The sequence below is a fragment of the Clupea harengus genome, chromosome 16, assembly GCF_900700415.2.
Source record: "Clupea harengus chromosome 16, Ch_v2.0.2, whole genome shotgun sequence".
NCBI lineage: Eukaryota > Metazoa > Chordata > Actinopteri > Clupeiformes > Clupeidae > Clupea > Clupea harengus.
In genome coordinates, this window is record NC_045167.1 from 8,535,570 (window position 1) to 8,551,159 (window position 15,590).

General features: G+C 42.1%; 1 protein-coding gene and 1 long non-coding RNA gene across 3 annotated transcripts; both read right to left on the bottom strand.

Moving 5' to 3' along the window:
- Positions 1 to 3,534: 3,534 nt before the first annotated feature.
- Positions 3,535 to 6,870, bottom strand: LOC116224072. Of its 2 annotated transcripts, none has more exons than XM_031582708.1 (4): positions 6,768 to 6,870; positions 5,530 to 5,613; positions 4,787 to 5,070; positions 3,535 to 4,331 (listed from the first exon to the last, which is right to left on the bottom strand). In XM_031582708.1, exons 1-4 carry the CDS (start codon positions 6,772 to 6,774, stop codon positions 3,999 to 4,001), a joined length of 708 nt encoding a protein of 235 aa, XP_031438568.1. In that variant the 5' UTR covers positions 6,775 to 6,870; the 3' UTR covers positions 3,535 to 3,998. The 2 variants fall into 2 exon arrangements, with proteins under 2 accessions (XP_031438568.1, XP_031438567.1); XM_031582707.1 differs by having other exon boundaries at positions 5,524 to 5,613.
- Positions 6,871 to 9,952: 3,082 nt separating this feature from the next.
- On the bottom strand, positions 9,953 to 11,050 carry LOC122133601. Its single transcript, XR_006152894.1, has 3 exons — positions 10,671 to 11,050; positions 10,307 to 10,393; positions 9,953 to 10,101 (listed from the first exon to the last, which is right to left on the bottom strand). It is a non-coding gene; the product is annotated as an uncharacterized LOC122133601 (long non-coding RNA).
- Positions 11,051 to 15,590: the final 4,540 nt, after the last annotated feature.

The window sequence follows — 15,590 nt, forward strand, 5'->3', positions numbered from 1 at the left end:
GTCAGGTGTGCCGTGAAAAAACATCATTTTTAACATACTGTCACTTCATTGGTGAAAAAAAAGAGCCAACTTGTGTGTTTGTGTCGTCGCGCTGTTGGTGGTATGAAGGCTCAATACTCCCCTCTGCCTGTGGGTGGCGGTACACAACGTAATTAATAGGCAGATTTGCTGAGGCGACAATTAAAAAAAGTGAGATTAAGAGATAGGTACACGCATAAAAGTCTAATGGAGACATTTTTGAAAAGAAAACTAGATCCTGATCAAGATCCCCCACACCTGATCCAGATGAGCCCAGTACAAGTGGGTGTCAAAAGAAGGCTAAAACGGTGAGCTCAAGACAGTACAGTGATGAGTATCTGTCATTTGGATTTTCCTTCACTGGGGTTCCCGCCGCACCGAGTCCGTTGTGCGTTGTGTGTGGGGAAAAGCTAGCTAACAGTGCCATGGTCCCTAGCAAGCTTAAACGCCACTTGCAAACTAAACACCCTGCGCTCCAAGACAAGGATCCAAACTATTTTGTTTGTTTGCGTGACAACACTGTGAAACAGGCTACTATGATGACAAAGGTCACAAAGGTGTCCGAGAGAGCCCTGGAACCTAGCTATTTAGTAGGGGAACTTGTAGCTAAGTCAAAAAAGCCACACACTGTGGGGGAATCATTGATATTACCCGCCTGCAAAGCCATTGTCAATGTCATGCTAGGCCCAGATGCAGTGAAGGAGATTGCTAAAGTTCCCCTCTCAGATAACAGCATAGCGAGACGTATTGATGACATGTCTGCTGACATCGAGAACATTGTTTTGGAGAAGATACGCTGCAGCGGGAAATTTGCTTTGCAACTCGATGAGTCGACAGATATAAGTGGCCATGCCCAACTCCTGGCTAACGTGCGCTTTGTGGATGGAGCTAGCACTTAACGATGTTCATATACCATGACAGTTGTTGTTCTAATTGCATGTCTTTTGTTCTACAGGTGTGTGGCGGTAATGCAGCCTGTCCAAAATGATCTGTACCTGGGCATAAAGCCTGTGCCATCTTGGCATTAGGATGATGTTAAGTTTAATAAAACATAACAAATAGAACACGCGTTTCCTTGATTTCTTAGAGTATATTATGCTCATGCTGAAACTATGTTTGGGTTTGATTTTCATATCATTTCCGGTTGTTGGTGTGCCGTGACATTTTTTCTGTGTCTTTAGTGTGCCTTGACGCAAAAAAGGTTGAAAAACACTGGGGTAGACTATGTCTCCATTTCCTTTAAATTGTCAAAATATTCAATAATAGGCTGCCATCTCCGGTAGAAATTCTTCATGGACCCTCTCAGTGTAAATTAATTGTTTTCTAGCTTGAGAAAGAGCATGACGTCCTCCAGCCAACGGGCACTCGATGGGGGTGTGGTGGATTTCCACATAAGGAGAATTCTACGGCGGGCAAGCAGTGAAGTGAATGCAATAACATCAGATTGAGCTTTAGTGACTGTGTCTGTAGGAACACCAAATATTGCAATCAAAGGATTTGGATCTATAGTTATGTTAAGAGCCTCAGATAACATTTTGAACACTCCAGACCAATATGTTTCAAGGGAAGGGCAGGACCAAAACGTGTGAGTAAGATTTGCAGGTGAAAAAGAGCACCTGCTACAGCTAGCATCAGCCCCCTGATATATTTTCGCCAGTTTTGCCTTACTATGATGTGCTCTGTGTAGCACTTTAAACTGAATGAGTGCGAGGCGGGCACAGGATGATGATGAATTAACTCTTTCCAGTGCGTGGTCCCAATGATCTCCCAACTCCATTCCTAACTCCTCCTCCCAACCAGCCTGAATTTTTGCCAAGTTGTGGTTTTCCAAAGAAAGCCATTTCTGATATAAAACTGAAATAATTCCTTTTTCTGGTTTTAAAAGAGTTATGTCTTCCCAGAGTTCATGCTTAGGCAGGGAGGGAAAGGAGGGGAAATTAGCCTTGAGAAAATGCCGTACTTGGAGATATTGAAAAAACAGTTGTCTTGGGAGGACATGCAATCTCTGTAGATTCTCATAACTATCCAGTGTTTTAGAACTATAAAGGTCCTCAAAACAGTAAATACCCTTCCTCCACCACTCCATAAAGGATAGGTCCATAATAGAGGGACGTAAAAGATGTTTTTGTGAATAGGGCCGAGGGTTGATGCAGACATGAATTTGTAATGAGAGCGAAATTGGTTCCAAATTTTCAGAGTAGAGAGTACTACTGGATGAAAGGTGAAGTTGGAAGATCTTATAGGTAAGGATGAGTAAATTAAGGCCTGTTTGCAGAACACACCAGCTTATATGAGGAGAGTGTAGCCAACAGAGTATTTTTTGAATATTAGCAGCCCAGTAGTAGTGGGTAAAGCTGGGCAAACAAACAAACAACAAACCAGGCTGACTTCAGTCAGTTCTTTATTGCCACAAGTGGCACACTGCAACACACACGTGTATTTTATGGAGGTGACACAGGACACACACACACAAACACACGCACACGCAGGCCTGAGGTCGCTGTGAAATGTACGCTCTGCATTTGACCCATCCCGGACCGTCCTCCCTCCAGGACCCCCCCAGGAGCAGTGGGCAGCTCCTCAGCGCCCAGGGACCAAGTGAACCGTCCGTCTCGGTCACGGACGGACAGGAGAATGTTCTGTTTTTGCATGTTTTTTCTGTTGGGGTTCTTGTTGGAGGAAACCCCTTGTGAACACGGGGAGAACATGCAAACTCCACACAGAAAGGCCCGGGAGCAAGTCCGCCAACACAACGCTGCCTTTGTAAAAGGTTCTTCTTAACTCTGGGTGCTTGGTTGCCCCATATAAATGAGTTCACAGCTTGACTTATTGTTTTAAAAAATGATTTAGTAAGAAAAAGAGGTAAACATTGAAATACGTATAAAAACTTAGGCAGTACAGTCATCTTCACTGCATTTATACGACCCGTCAAAGTAAGTAGTAGCGCAGACCATCTTTTAAAAGCATCCTTCATTTGGTTAACTAATGTTGTTAAATTAGATGCATGAAGAGAAGTGAAAGATTTGATAATATGAATTCCTAAATATTTGAACCCATCTTCAGAAAGCGAAAAGGAAAGGAGGTTACTAGCCTGGAAGGAGCTGGAGAGTTGAGTTTAGAGACATGTTTTTTGATGCCTAAACGGGCCAAGTCAGGCGCTGTCTCATACATATGTATTTGTATATGTTTGCAGTGATGATAACATGAACTGATATAAGCAGTGGTCTGTTCCCAGTCTTCCGATGTCTTCACTGTGCGCTTCCTGGCTGCTAATGTTTATGTGATAGGCTAATCATGGATATGGGGTGCCGTGTGTAAAATGCTGCACATTCCGTAATCCTGCTCAGTTTCTGTACATTGAGCATTGTCAAATAAAAAAAAAAGCACCGCAATATTATTAAGTGGGTCAAAGTACAGCGTACTATGACACTGACCCCTAGATCATGCCCGAATTTCAACATATCAGTAGCCATAACAACATACAATGTTTATTTGCTCATTAATGAAACCAAGGTGTTATAGTGTGAAGTAGCTTATTTTATTCAGCAATAGTCAATTGAAACAGAAAAGGCAATGCCAAGTTGATTCAGAGATATAATTATTGATAACAATTTAGCTCGTTGTTGTGACATCGAAGAAGCCATACAAATCCTGGTAACAATATATAGCACAGTGTAATAGCTGTAATAGATATTTTATCGCTAGACAGACATTTTGCTATAACTGACAGACAGCAATAGTATTTTAAAGGCCTGCTGTGACTCTGGACAAAGCCCAGTATATTGATAGGCTATGTTGTCATTGTAGTCTAGAGCTGGTGAAAAAGATTGTCCTTCAGTTACTTTCTGTGACACAAATGGTTTGGATAGTCTTCATATGGATTATTTTAAATAAGTAAAGCAGCGGGCAGTAGAGGTAGGCTACATAAACTGTAACCGACAGCAAAGAACATGGTTATGTTCACTAGTGTCATTTCATTTCTACTCTTCGAGTGAGGATGCAAAGAAATCATGCTCATTCTGTATTTGTTGGCGGAAGATGACATTGGCCCGTTTAATCTGCGCTGGGGTGGTCAGATACTTGTTGAGCAGCGCCCTGTAGTGGTTTTCCGGGTGGCCGTGCGAGTTTTCCTTCTTCCAGGTGAAGTACGCGTTGCAGTAGCTCTCCTTGAGCTGCCTGGCCAGCCACAGCCAGAGCCTCGCGCAGGGAAGGAGAGCCACGGCAAAGTAAATGGCCTCCTTATTCTCGCTAATGGCTCTGTATTGTGACAGGTACTTCTCCATGGCAGGGGTCGGAATAATGTCTGACACACCCTACGGATGTAATAAGTGGATATATTACATATATAAATAAATGTATCACAAATTCCATCAATTCTCTTACGTTCCAAGTTATTTTTCCTTATTGGTCTTTGTTAGTCACAGAAATACGTTGTTGTAAAGTAACCAACCAACATTTGAACCAATTAAACATACTGAGAATTGCACCGCAACTTCTGGCAATTACTTAAAAACTCTGTCTGACTACATACTTGTAAGATGTTCATTTATTCTTAACATATGTACTACAAACATCTCTTCTTTCGACCTGTTAGGGGCATTTTACTGAAATGTTCAGTACAAAATACCCCTTCCTCAGAAGAAATAATGACTATTATTTCAGGTTTTGTATTTCGCTATTTTTAAAGCATAAATTGGAAACGGCCTATGCCCAGAATTCAGCTATGATGTCTGTGTGACTGTGTGAATGAGAGACACCTCATTCTTACTTTGAGGTTGAATTTTTTTAGTGTGTCAGCAGCATAGCTCTTGTAGCTGATAAATCTTTTCTTCATGAACACTTGGAGGTCCGCAGGGCACTTCACCTCCAGACACATCTTCTCCAAAATGTCTGTGACGTTCAGGAGATAATTGATGTCCTGGATCATGAAGTTGACATAGTAGTCTGCCTGGAGGTCCCCCATTTGCATGTGCTCTAGAAATGGCACATGCAATGTCTCCTCAGCAATATCCTTATTGTTGTCCCACAGGTAGTCATAGACATCCATTTTCGCTGTGTATGAAAATTTTAAGTCATAAACCACCATAACATTTTTGTTAATTTTTTACTTTTGGTAGTATAATTCAAAGTTTTGTTTGCTTGTGAAATATTTGAATATTATGCTTCATGTAAACATTATGTTCCGTTGTGTCCTGTGTCATGTGGTGTCTCCCAGCATTCTGTGCCAGAAGGTTTATGTCTGTAAATTTGATCTTAGTGTTTTGCATTTCCTCACTTATGTTATTGTTTTTGTGTATTTTTAGTTAGTGATGTGGAGTCATTGTTTTGTTTAAGTGCCTTGGTGTAGTTTCCCTGTGTTTCAGCATCTTTGTCCACCCCAAGTCAGTCTGACGTGTCTGCGTATATAGGCCTGCTCAAGTTGCCATTCTGTGTCAGTGTCTGAAAGCTTGTGCCTGTATGTATAACAAATGACTGCAAGATTGCTGCAGTCTATTAGAAACAAACCTTTACCTAGAGCAGGGGTGCCAAACTCAAATACACAGAGGGCCAAAAATAAAAACTGCGTCCAAGTCGAGGGCCGGACATATTCCATATCTATGGAAAAAAAAAAAATTATTATATTTTTTCATATGTAAACATGAATTTAAGTTTAACATAGGCCTATTGAATCTGAGACAAGCAGACTAAAGCTCAAGCCTATTAGTTATTGCCTATAAAAACAGGGATCAAATTTAATAAACATAAATAAGTAAACATCAGTGGCATTCATTTCTTATGTCTATCTTTTCTGCATATCGCAGGCGCTCCATCTGTGCTCAATCCCACAAGTTTGTCCCAAGGCAGCCTCACTTTGTGATTTGGCTTTAACGAACACCGTCTGCTGTGACACCAGCCTTCTTTTCAACTCCTCTTCCTTGTGGAGCTTCTGTTTAATGTCCAGATGTTTGTACTTGTCTTGGTATTTCGTTTCATACATCAGCCACATCGGCTCCGCACACAAGGCAAACAGGTTTGCCCGTTACATCGGTAAACATATAATCTGCCTCCGACCTCTCTTGAAAACCCCTGTTTGGCCATTTTTTTGGGGGGGGGGGGACAGGCCGCAAGCTAAACTTTGACTTCAGGTGATTTTTGCAAGCCTAAATTGACTTGCAGTATTAGTGGTGCTTGCGACATACCAACGGCCGCGGCAGGCCACTTCTGACAGACATTAGATATTATTTGGCGGGCCGAATACAATTACACTATGGCCCATTCAAATCAATAGAACTTTTTGCAACATTCAGAGGAGCCGGCGGGCCTGATGAAATCACTTGGCGGGCCGGTCTGAGCTTGACATATGTGACCTAGAGGCATGTACTCTAAGAATATAACTTCATATCATAATCCTCATACTTCTCATGGAAATCTATATGGTCATTACAAACTACTATCCCTAACTGGATCTTACCGGAACCTTAACCCCAAGTACATTTTGTAATAACATAAAATGGCTCACACTTTATGTTTGGTGAATATCATGTATAGTGTAAATAAGCATAAAATAATACTTGACTTAAAAATAATACATGTTACTTACATATTAATACATATGAATTCCTAACCCTTAATCCAATCCTCGTCTTAACTCCCAAACACATTTTGTCATAGCATAAGAAGTATCTGTTTTCACTTATTAAATGCTATGTATACACTCCTTATGTACAACTAATACAGAGTGAAATAGAATGTAGAAGTGCCTGACATACCTGACATAGTCTGCCGTCTGTGATGCTTCAGCCAAGTCAATGTATCACGAAGAGAGTACAGTATTGCACCCAGGAAGCTTCATCAAATGAATAACCTCAAGGGCTGAGAACAGCCGATTTTTATACCGTTCCTAATTCCTGAGAATCAGGTGGATGGGTGGTGTGGGGTGGGGTTGTGTATTTCGAGATACGTTTCATTTCCTGTCGGTTTCCTTTTAGTATTTCGTAATGTCGTTCTGCAAGATTAGTCACTGAGAGAAAGAAATATCACATTCACTTGCTGATTATCAGATACGGTGTCAAGACAAAAGCACTGAAGGAAATTTGAGCACTTTTCATCAGTTTTCTCGCCTAGTGCGGATTATAAATTGGCCTTTACATGGAATGAGAGAAGACAAATGAGACATCAATATTTCACTTGCCATGTGTCTTTAACAAGCATGGGCAAAGCTCTCATGCAGATATGTATATGTGACATCGTAATGTATACAGTTTTGGGGAAAGTATTTTCTGTATTTTTAAAACTATTTTGAGACCAATTCCATAACCATTTTTATAATGCTCATCAAATACAAGTTACCAAATACTATTTTGTATTTCAAATACATATTTTAAATATATGTATCAGAAATAGATCAGATATGAATCTCCTGATCCAGGTTCGCTGGTTTCTGATCCCAAGGTGGTTCCTGTCCACAAGGGGGTTCTTGTTCCCTTGGTTCCTGTCCACTTGTTCCGGTGCCAGTTCATGGGTCTGTTCCAGAGTATCCTTCAGAATATGAGCGTGTCCCTAAATAGGAGTGCGTTTATGAGTTTGAGTGGGTTCCCATGTTGGTCCCCAGAGGGGTTTTGCCTTCGCCGTCGACCTTCAGTCCAGCCTGGAGGGCAGTCATCCTCCCGATCGAACCCTGCCTATTTCTTCATTAATCTAGTGCCATGCTCTCTCAGATGACTGACATGATCTATTTCAGCTGGTTTCAAAAGACCATCTTAATTTACCAAATTCCCCAGAAACGCCTTTTAGTTCTGACTTTCTACTTTACAACACTGCTGAGTTAATGACAGCAGATCGCCATACAAAAAATCCTAACAGTAGATATGCTATACTGCAGAGGTCATCAACTGATCAACAGTTCATCAGTGGAGCTGAACAAACAGGCCAGATTAATTAACACCTTGACGAAGACAACCTGTGGAAACATTGGTGAACCAGGTGATTAAAAGAACCTACATGGTGAACTTGGGGATTAAAATAACTCTCAATTGGCCAACATGATTTGTCAATATAAGCCAAACTTCATAGCTTTTGTATTCGTAGCAAAGCCTGACAACATTTGGGATCTTAGAAATCGTGTTCAAACTGAAACTGGCCATGACCTGTGTTGACGCATGACAAACTTCCCTAATACAGTTTCCCTGCATTACTCAATATTAGTACAATTTCTATGAATGTGTTAAAATTAAAACTGCCTCAGCTTGACTAAACCCTCAGAGGATTCATTCTCGCTCACTTTGCCTACATTATTCATCGCTGTCGACAAGATTCTCAGAGACAGTGTTCAAACTGAAACTGCCGGCGACCGATGACACAAGTCCTTAATGTTGCAAAACATACTGTGGCATTGGTTACGGACGCATTTCTAAACTTCTGAATGTTCTAATGATGTTCTTTCCACTTCCGGATTATGGCCCCAACAGTGCTAACTGGAACATTTAGAAGTTTAGAAATGAGTCCGTAACCGATGCAATCAGTATGTTTTGCAACATTAAGGTTGCGAAGGTCTTGAGCGAGCTCTTTGCTTTTTCCCATCATGAGATGTTTCTTTTGTGACACCTTGGTGATGAGACACCTTTTTATAGGCCATCAGTTGGGACTGAAACAGCTGATATTATTTTCGCAGTGACAAGGGGCCTGATTGCTTTCTAATTACTGATAGATTTCAGCGATTGTCTTGGCTTTCCTTGCCTTTTTGCACCTCCCTTTCTTCATGTATTCAATACATTTTCCCTGTGTCATTTCACATTATTACACATAACTTAATTTCTGAACTTTTATGTTTTGGTTTCTTTGTATGTATGGATTACTTGGGTTGTTACCAACATGTCAATAGCATCTTTGGAAATATATGTACTGAGAAAAATGGTGACGACTTCAATACTTATTTTACCTGCTGTATATTACAGTATTGTCCACAGATATTGCTCTGTGGAGGCCTATTGCTGTACAAAATGAGCAGAATTTGTGGTTTTGAAAAGAAGACTTTATTGATTCCTTGAGAGAGAATTAAGAAGATTTGATGTCCATTTAAAGAAGTAAGAAAAAAGGTTCAAAAATGAAGCTAGTTGTTGTGGAGCCAACAATGTAGCCTCAAGGCCTGCTGTGTAGTCATCTGTGCTTCAGCTCCAGGAATATCCACTGGTCCTATGTCATCAGTGTGTGTGTGTGTGTGTCAATTTGATGTTGAGTAATTGGGGGACTTTTGCACTTGCGGGCTGTACAGAGAGATGACACACATCACAAACTCAACAGCCGTATAAACTTCACACTCGGTAACACTACATGTTCTACAGACTACTCTACTGAACTCTACAGACTACTATACTCAACTCTACAGACTACTCTACTCAACTCTACAAACTTCACGTTACACACTTCCACACTCTGGATAGAAAAGCTGATCACCTGTAAACTCCATACTTGAGGAAGTGACATCATGTGGTGTGTATGAGTGTACGGATGTGTCTCACCTGTTTTACTGTAAACCCCCTCTGACACACACTCCTGTAGGAATCGTCTTCCTCCTCCATCCACCTTTCTGCGGTAGGAGAGCATACACACACACACACACACACAGTTTGCATTCGTTTTCTCCAAATTCCATTATTACAATTCATAAGTCCTCCGGAACACACCTAAAACAGCAGCTAAAAGATCACCTGAGCTTTTCCAAATCCGCTAAGTCACACACACACACACGTCTTATGTTGTCATCATCATTCCTCTATGATTCTTCAGAGATCGCTGGGCTCTATTTTGATGTGTGTGTGTGAGATGGTGAGTAATCGGGGGTGGAGTTGATCTCACACAGACACATTACACACATTACATACACGTTATAAATGTAAATAAAAGATCATAGTTAAACCTTTTTAACATTTGGATCAATACTAATTGTGAAAGGCACTTCATCAATTAGAGACCATTACCTGGGCGTCTCCTTACCCCCACTGTCTCACACTCTTGCCATCCCTTATCAGGACGTCACACACCAACGCCTTAACTTGTGTCTGAGTTTGTGTGTGTCATTCCGATGGTGAGTGAAAGGGGTAGGAGCTGTTAAGAGATCATATCACACACACACACACGTTACAATCACAAACAGACACTCTACATCCCACAGCAGATCATGATGACATAGTACTGACTAAGTGAGTATCAGCCAGGCTCCAACCACAGAAAGCAGCATAGGACTCTGAAAAGTTCCAGAGTCTGCTGCTGTGTGCCATGTTGCCCTTGGAGATGATGTGCTGAGTCTCACCTGTCCTTCTCCCGACCCCCTCAGACACACACTTCTCTCCTTTAAGTTCTTCAGTCGGCTTCACAGTCCATAATAGCTGGGTCTGTGCTAGAGGTGAACAGGACAGAATGTAAACTCAAACACTGCAACATGACAGCCAAGAGCTGTCATACAACACTAAGCAATATTATAAAATAGAAATAATAAGGGACTATAAATATGAACTAGCCAATACTATGCTCTGGACTGTACCATACTATGGACTATGGAGAGGTGCTTTTAAAAAGATGTATTAAAAAGTAGGGCATAATATTTGATTGACAGGACCATACTGAAAACTGCAAACATACTGTTCTAGGGGAATTGTAATTGCTCAGTGTTCTACCTCTTGCTGCAGCCCCTCTGCTGTGGAGCCCAGTGGGAGAGTCCCTCACACCTGACAACAGCAAGCAGGTCTCACAGGGTGCAAAGGTGAGAGGTCACTCTCCCACATAGGGGCGCGCTGGACCGACTGAAGGGGGGCATCCCCGGAGCTCACCGCTTGAAGACACGGTGATCTCGAACGGGGAGTCGGGTTTCCATGGTGAAGGGGTTGGGCCTTGGCAGATCCAGGGTGATGCAGTTGCTGCCGAGACCGAGACCTCTTCTGCCTCTAGAGGGGACCTGCTCCAGAGGGGCGGCCTCCTCCAAGATGACATTTCTGCTGTCATCTTGGGGGTCTGCTAGAGACAGGCAGGGGAGGGATGAGGATCCTGGGGCACTCCGCATTGAGCATGAGACTGAGTCGGAGACCAGCGGTGCCCGACGGCCTGGCACACCTAGGCCCGCATCTCAGGGCCACTGTAAGGGGGGAGCGGGGCATGCAGAGTGTCCATACATCGGCACGGCCATGCATCTACGCCCGCAGCTCCAACAGGGGTCGCCGCCGAGACAGTTGGCGGGTCAGGGCAAGGAAGCTTCGTCACGGGTCGTCACAGCACTTGCAGCACTGTCAGTCAAACGCACGGATCTGACACAATTCCTCTGCATAACTTGGCCTACGGAGGGGGGGGGGGGGCAATGGGGGTGTGTTGCCTTTGCTGGGGGCTTCAGCTCAGGGACTAGTACCTCCAAGAGGTTCTGGTGCCGCTGGCTGGTTCTGTCTCCGCGTGGAGCTTGCATAGGTTCCTGAGAGGGCGCGCTCTAGTGGGGATGAAGACAGGTTGGTAAAGAGCTTCATCAGTTAGGGTCAGGCATGGCTTTAAGGCTCTGACTCTGGTTCTGACAGCAGCGGTTGTCCTCATAGGCTCCTCAGCCTTTGGGAGACTAGAGCAAGTCTCTGCCTTTGCAGGAGGTTTTGGCTCAAAGAAAAGAGGCTGAACAATGGTGCTCTGGAGCAGTTCCACTCTTCTGTTTCTGCGCCTGACAGAAGGTTCCTTAACTGACTCTCTGGTTCCGTTACTCACGGTGGAATTATTTGGATTGAACGGCACCTTTACCTCAAAGGATGGCAGAGGTCTTCTGTATCCTCTGACTTCTAAAGCTGGGGATATCTCTTCATCCTGGCTAACCACAGCGGAACTTGAGCTCTTGGTTTCCTCGGCTAGAGGCTTGGGCTCCCAGAGAAGCTCATCCATTGGTCTTTTGTGGCGCTTTAAAAGTCGTTCCCTTCTAGCTGCGGCTTCCTGGGCAATCCCTTCGGGCCAGTGAACCCCAGTAGAGCTCTTGACCTTTGCTGACGACTTCAGATCAAAGAAAAGCTCATGAGTGGGGATGACAGGAAGCTGCTGGTCTCTGGCTCTTCTCCTGATGGCTTCTGATGCTACCTCCCCAGGCTGGGCAATGGTCTCAAATCTGGAGCTTCTAGCCTCTTTTGCGGGTGCTGTGGGCTCAAAGAGAAGGTCATCACTGGCCATCACAGGAGGATGCTGGTCTTGAGCAGGTGCCAGGGAAGCCTCCATAGTCTGGCAAACCATATTGGGCCAAAAGGAATCGCCGTCTGGGCTTGGAGGCTGTAAATGGAGGTTGAGTACCTCTGCAGGGCTCTGGTTATAGTGTGTGACTCTGTCCCTCCTCCATTCATCAGAGGTCTCCTTAGCAGCAGCAGCCTGTGTTAGCCCTCTATCTGATAACTGCGGGAAGCTAGTTCCTTGCACTTGCAGACGGTTCAGCCGGCGTCTCCCTAATTGTTCCTTCTGACGTGACTCGCTGGGTGGACATGGGACCTTGATACCAGGGAGCGAGTTCTCACTCACACCCATCTTGGCTTACTTACTTATCTCAAGTGCTGCATGCAAACAAGGTACGTGCGTTAAATGCTGCGCTACCATTTATGACGTAAGAGGATCTTTTGTCTATGACGTTATTGCCGCACCTAATAGGTTGTAGTACGTCTAATAGTGGGTTAGACCCGCTAACATAGTTTTCCATCAATGCGTCGTTACAGTTAAACAAGAGCATTCCCTTCATGAAAAGTCACATGTCATTGGGATGTGTTTAAATAGGCCTGCATATTTTCAGTGAATTACGAAAATTAAAAATATGTTATGCTTTTTTATTTAATAGTTAGTTTTATTGTTCTTCTGATTCTTCTTATGTTGTGCCAGGCGATTTAACTCGAATGTACTTTTATTTGGCAATGTGGCTATGGGGTTGAATTTGTAATGAAGGAAATATAGTGGAGTATTTATTCAGTGGCAACGCCAGGGAGATGCATTACCACCTGATCTAGGACAATGACACTGGCAGGTTCATAAAAAGGTTGTAAATGTGTGAGGAGGTTATCGCGTAGTTACATTAAATTGATTACGGACCTAATTACCTTTTTTTCATTTTTTTTTTTACGGCGGGTAAACTGGTAAAGCAGGATGCTTAATGGCCACAGGTTTGTTTGCATACTGATAATATGTTTCTTTGTTATTGTTGATTAAAAGCATCTGTTAAATTCATAAAAGTAGGCTCTGTCGCCTTTTTTAAAAAACACCTTTAAGAGTCGGGATGTCGTGATTGTTTTCCACTTTTATGAAGTAAATAGCAGATTAGCCTTTGATGCGATCATGCGAACTCTTCGTTTCAGAAATATTTATAGGCGATTGTCAGCTTAAATCACTTTAAGGTTTGCACGCAACCTAGCCTACACTGAACACCCAACATAAACGACGGAACAAAGAAAAGGTCCTAGCCTACTACCAGCATTATGTAGGGCATCGCTACTCGACATTCAATACATTTTGGAGCAAGACATCGTTTATGTGTGTTAAAATAAATTCCTCCAACCTTTTCTGCGTTCTGTCTAAATCACTGATGTCTTTCGGTCCCAGAAAAGTCCTTCTCCTGACTGTCATTCAGCTTAAGGCTGAGATGATTATTTAGTTTTACATTTCAAGTGTATTGATAGACTACCCTACTTATAACCCATACCTTTTTAGACTGTAATGGCATTACATGGGCTAGGCTCAGTAGCCCAAACCTCAAAATCCAAAAATCTGTAAATCTAATTGAGTTCATCATAAAACAGCATCCCTCTCTCTATAAAATCAGCCCCCTCTATTGACTCCTTCAAGTCCAGGCTCAAAACCCACTTTTGTTTAGCATTTGGATCCTCATGATCGGAGTTGATAATTTGTATACTTGCTTTCTGTGTATATCGATGCTTAGTTGAGTGTTTTGTTTCTGTTTTTCTATTTTATTTTCTATTGTATTGTGATTGAATTGTTTAGTTTCTGTTTTCTATTTAATTTGATATTTTATTGTGATTTAATTGTACAGCACTTTGGTCAACGTGAGTTATTTTCAAATGTGCTTAATAAAATAAAATACATTTTACTTTGGATAAAGTTCAACATAAAATCTATTAAATACCCTACATAAAAACGAAACTCATGAATTAAAAAATAAGGGATTAGGGTAGGAGTATATTTTATTGTTCTTGCCAACAGGTCGACTACGAGCATTTTAAAATGTAAAATGAGCTACGAATAAAATACACCCTTCTCTGTAGTGTACATACGGACAATTCAGGCAGCCAGGCAGTATTGTACGGCTTCTCAGAATGTTGCAAAAAGTTTCACTGATTTGAACTGGCCACCCCAAAGTTCGGAGGTCTGTTTTGCAACAATATTATGATCGCTGCCATTGGCAACGGGTTTTGTGCTTATAATTCACACCTTTCATATCATAGTCTGTTCAATTAACGTAACGGCAATTCAGTGTAACTCAGGACGAAACTGACCGGTGGACTATACATTATCCCTTACATAATATAGGTCACCATCTGAGGTTTTGCATGTACCAGTCCGTGGAGATGGAGAAAAAATCTTCTGCTATTCCTTCATTCAGTCAATACTACTACAATCAGTCAGTCTGTTTATATTAAACCACCCATTCAAAAATGTTAGGTAATATTAGCAATATAATTCTATATGCCTTGTATATTGCTTTATATTTTAAATATTCAAGTTATTCAATGTTATTGAAGTTATTATCTATATTTAAATTGATTTATATAATTCTGCTATAAGGTTTGATGTCATGGCTTAGGCTAAAGTAGTGGAAAGCAAACAAAGACAACAAGACCTTCGGCACGCCTTACTTCCACCTTGAGGATATGTTCAATGGTTTTCACAAATTGAGTTGTTTAGTAGTCCTATGTTGACATAACATACCTTTATTTCTAAAGCCTGAAAGACCCCCACCTCCTGAGCTCTGGAAGACCTCCTGGAGTCCTGTGGTAAACCGTGGTGAGGGAGGTTACCTGAGTTGGGTGGTAGGCTACAACCTCATACCTGTACAGACCGACTCTGGAAATAATCAGGCTTAGAGAGGATCCAAGTCATCTGCTGTAGTAGACTGTCTTCTTTGCTATCACAGTTGGTCTCCATGGAATACTTCCCAGCACGGGTCCATTCCTTCTGGCTTTCTTTATTGTGTTACGCGCCAGATCCTGTCCATAGGCTTTTTGTTATTGTGTGTAAGACTGTGGAACAAGCCTACTATACCAGTATTATTGTTCCCAGTGACAAAAGTACTTTTTCGAGGTCTCAAGACCCCAACTTGAATTACTGTTTCAAGTTTTTTGTGTGAAAAATAGTCTTTACTAATTTTTACAGTGTAAGAATTTATTCTGCAATAATGATTAAGTTATAATTCAAACAACTCCTTTCCCTTTTTCTAAAAGATGGAAACAGAAAGACTTATACAAGAGGAAAGAGAAGGAGAGAAAAAACTATGCCACAGCTCCAATTTATGAACTTCTGGTCCATTGCGCCCTCTACTGGACAAGAGTCATCTTGGGCAGGCGCGGCTTGAAAGTCATATTTGAATGTTT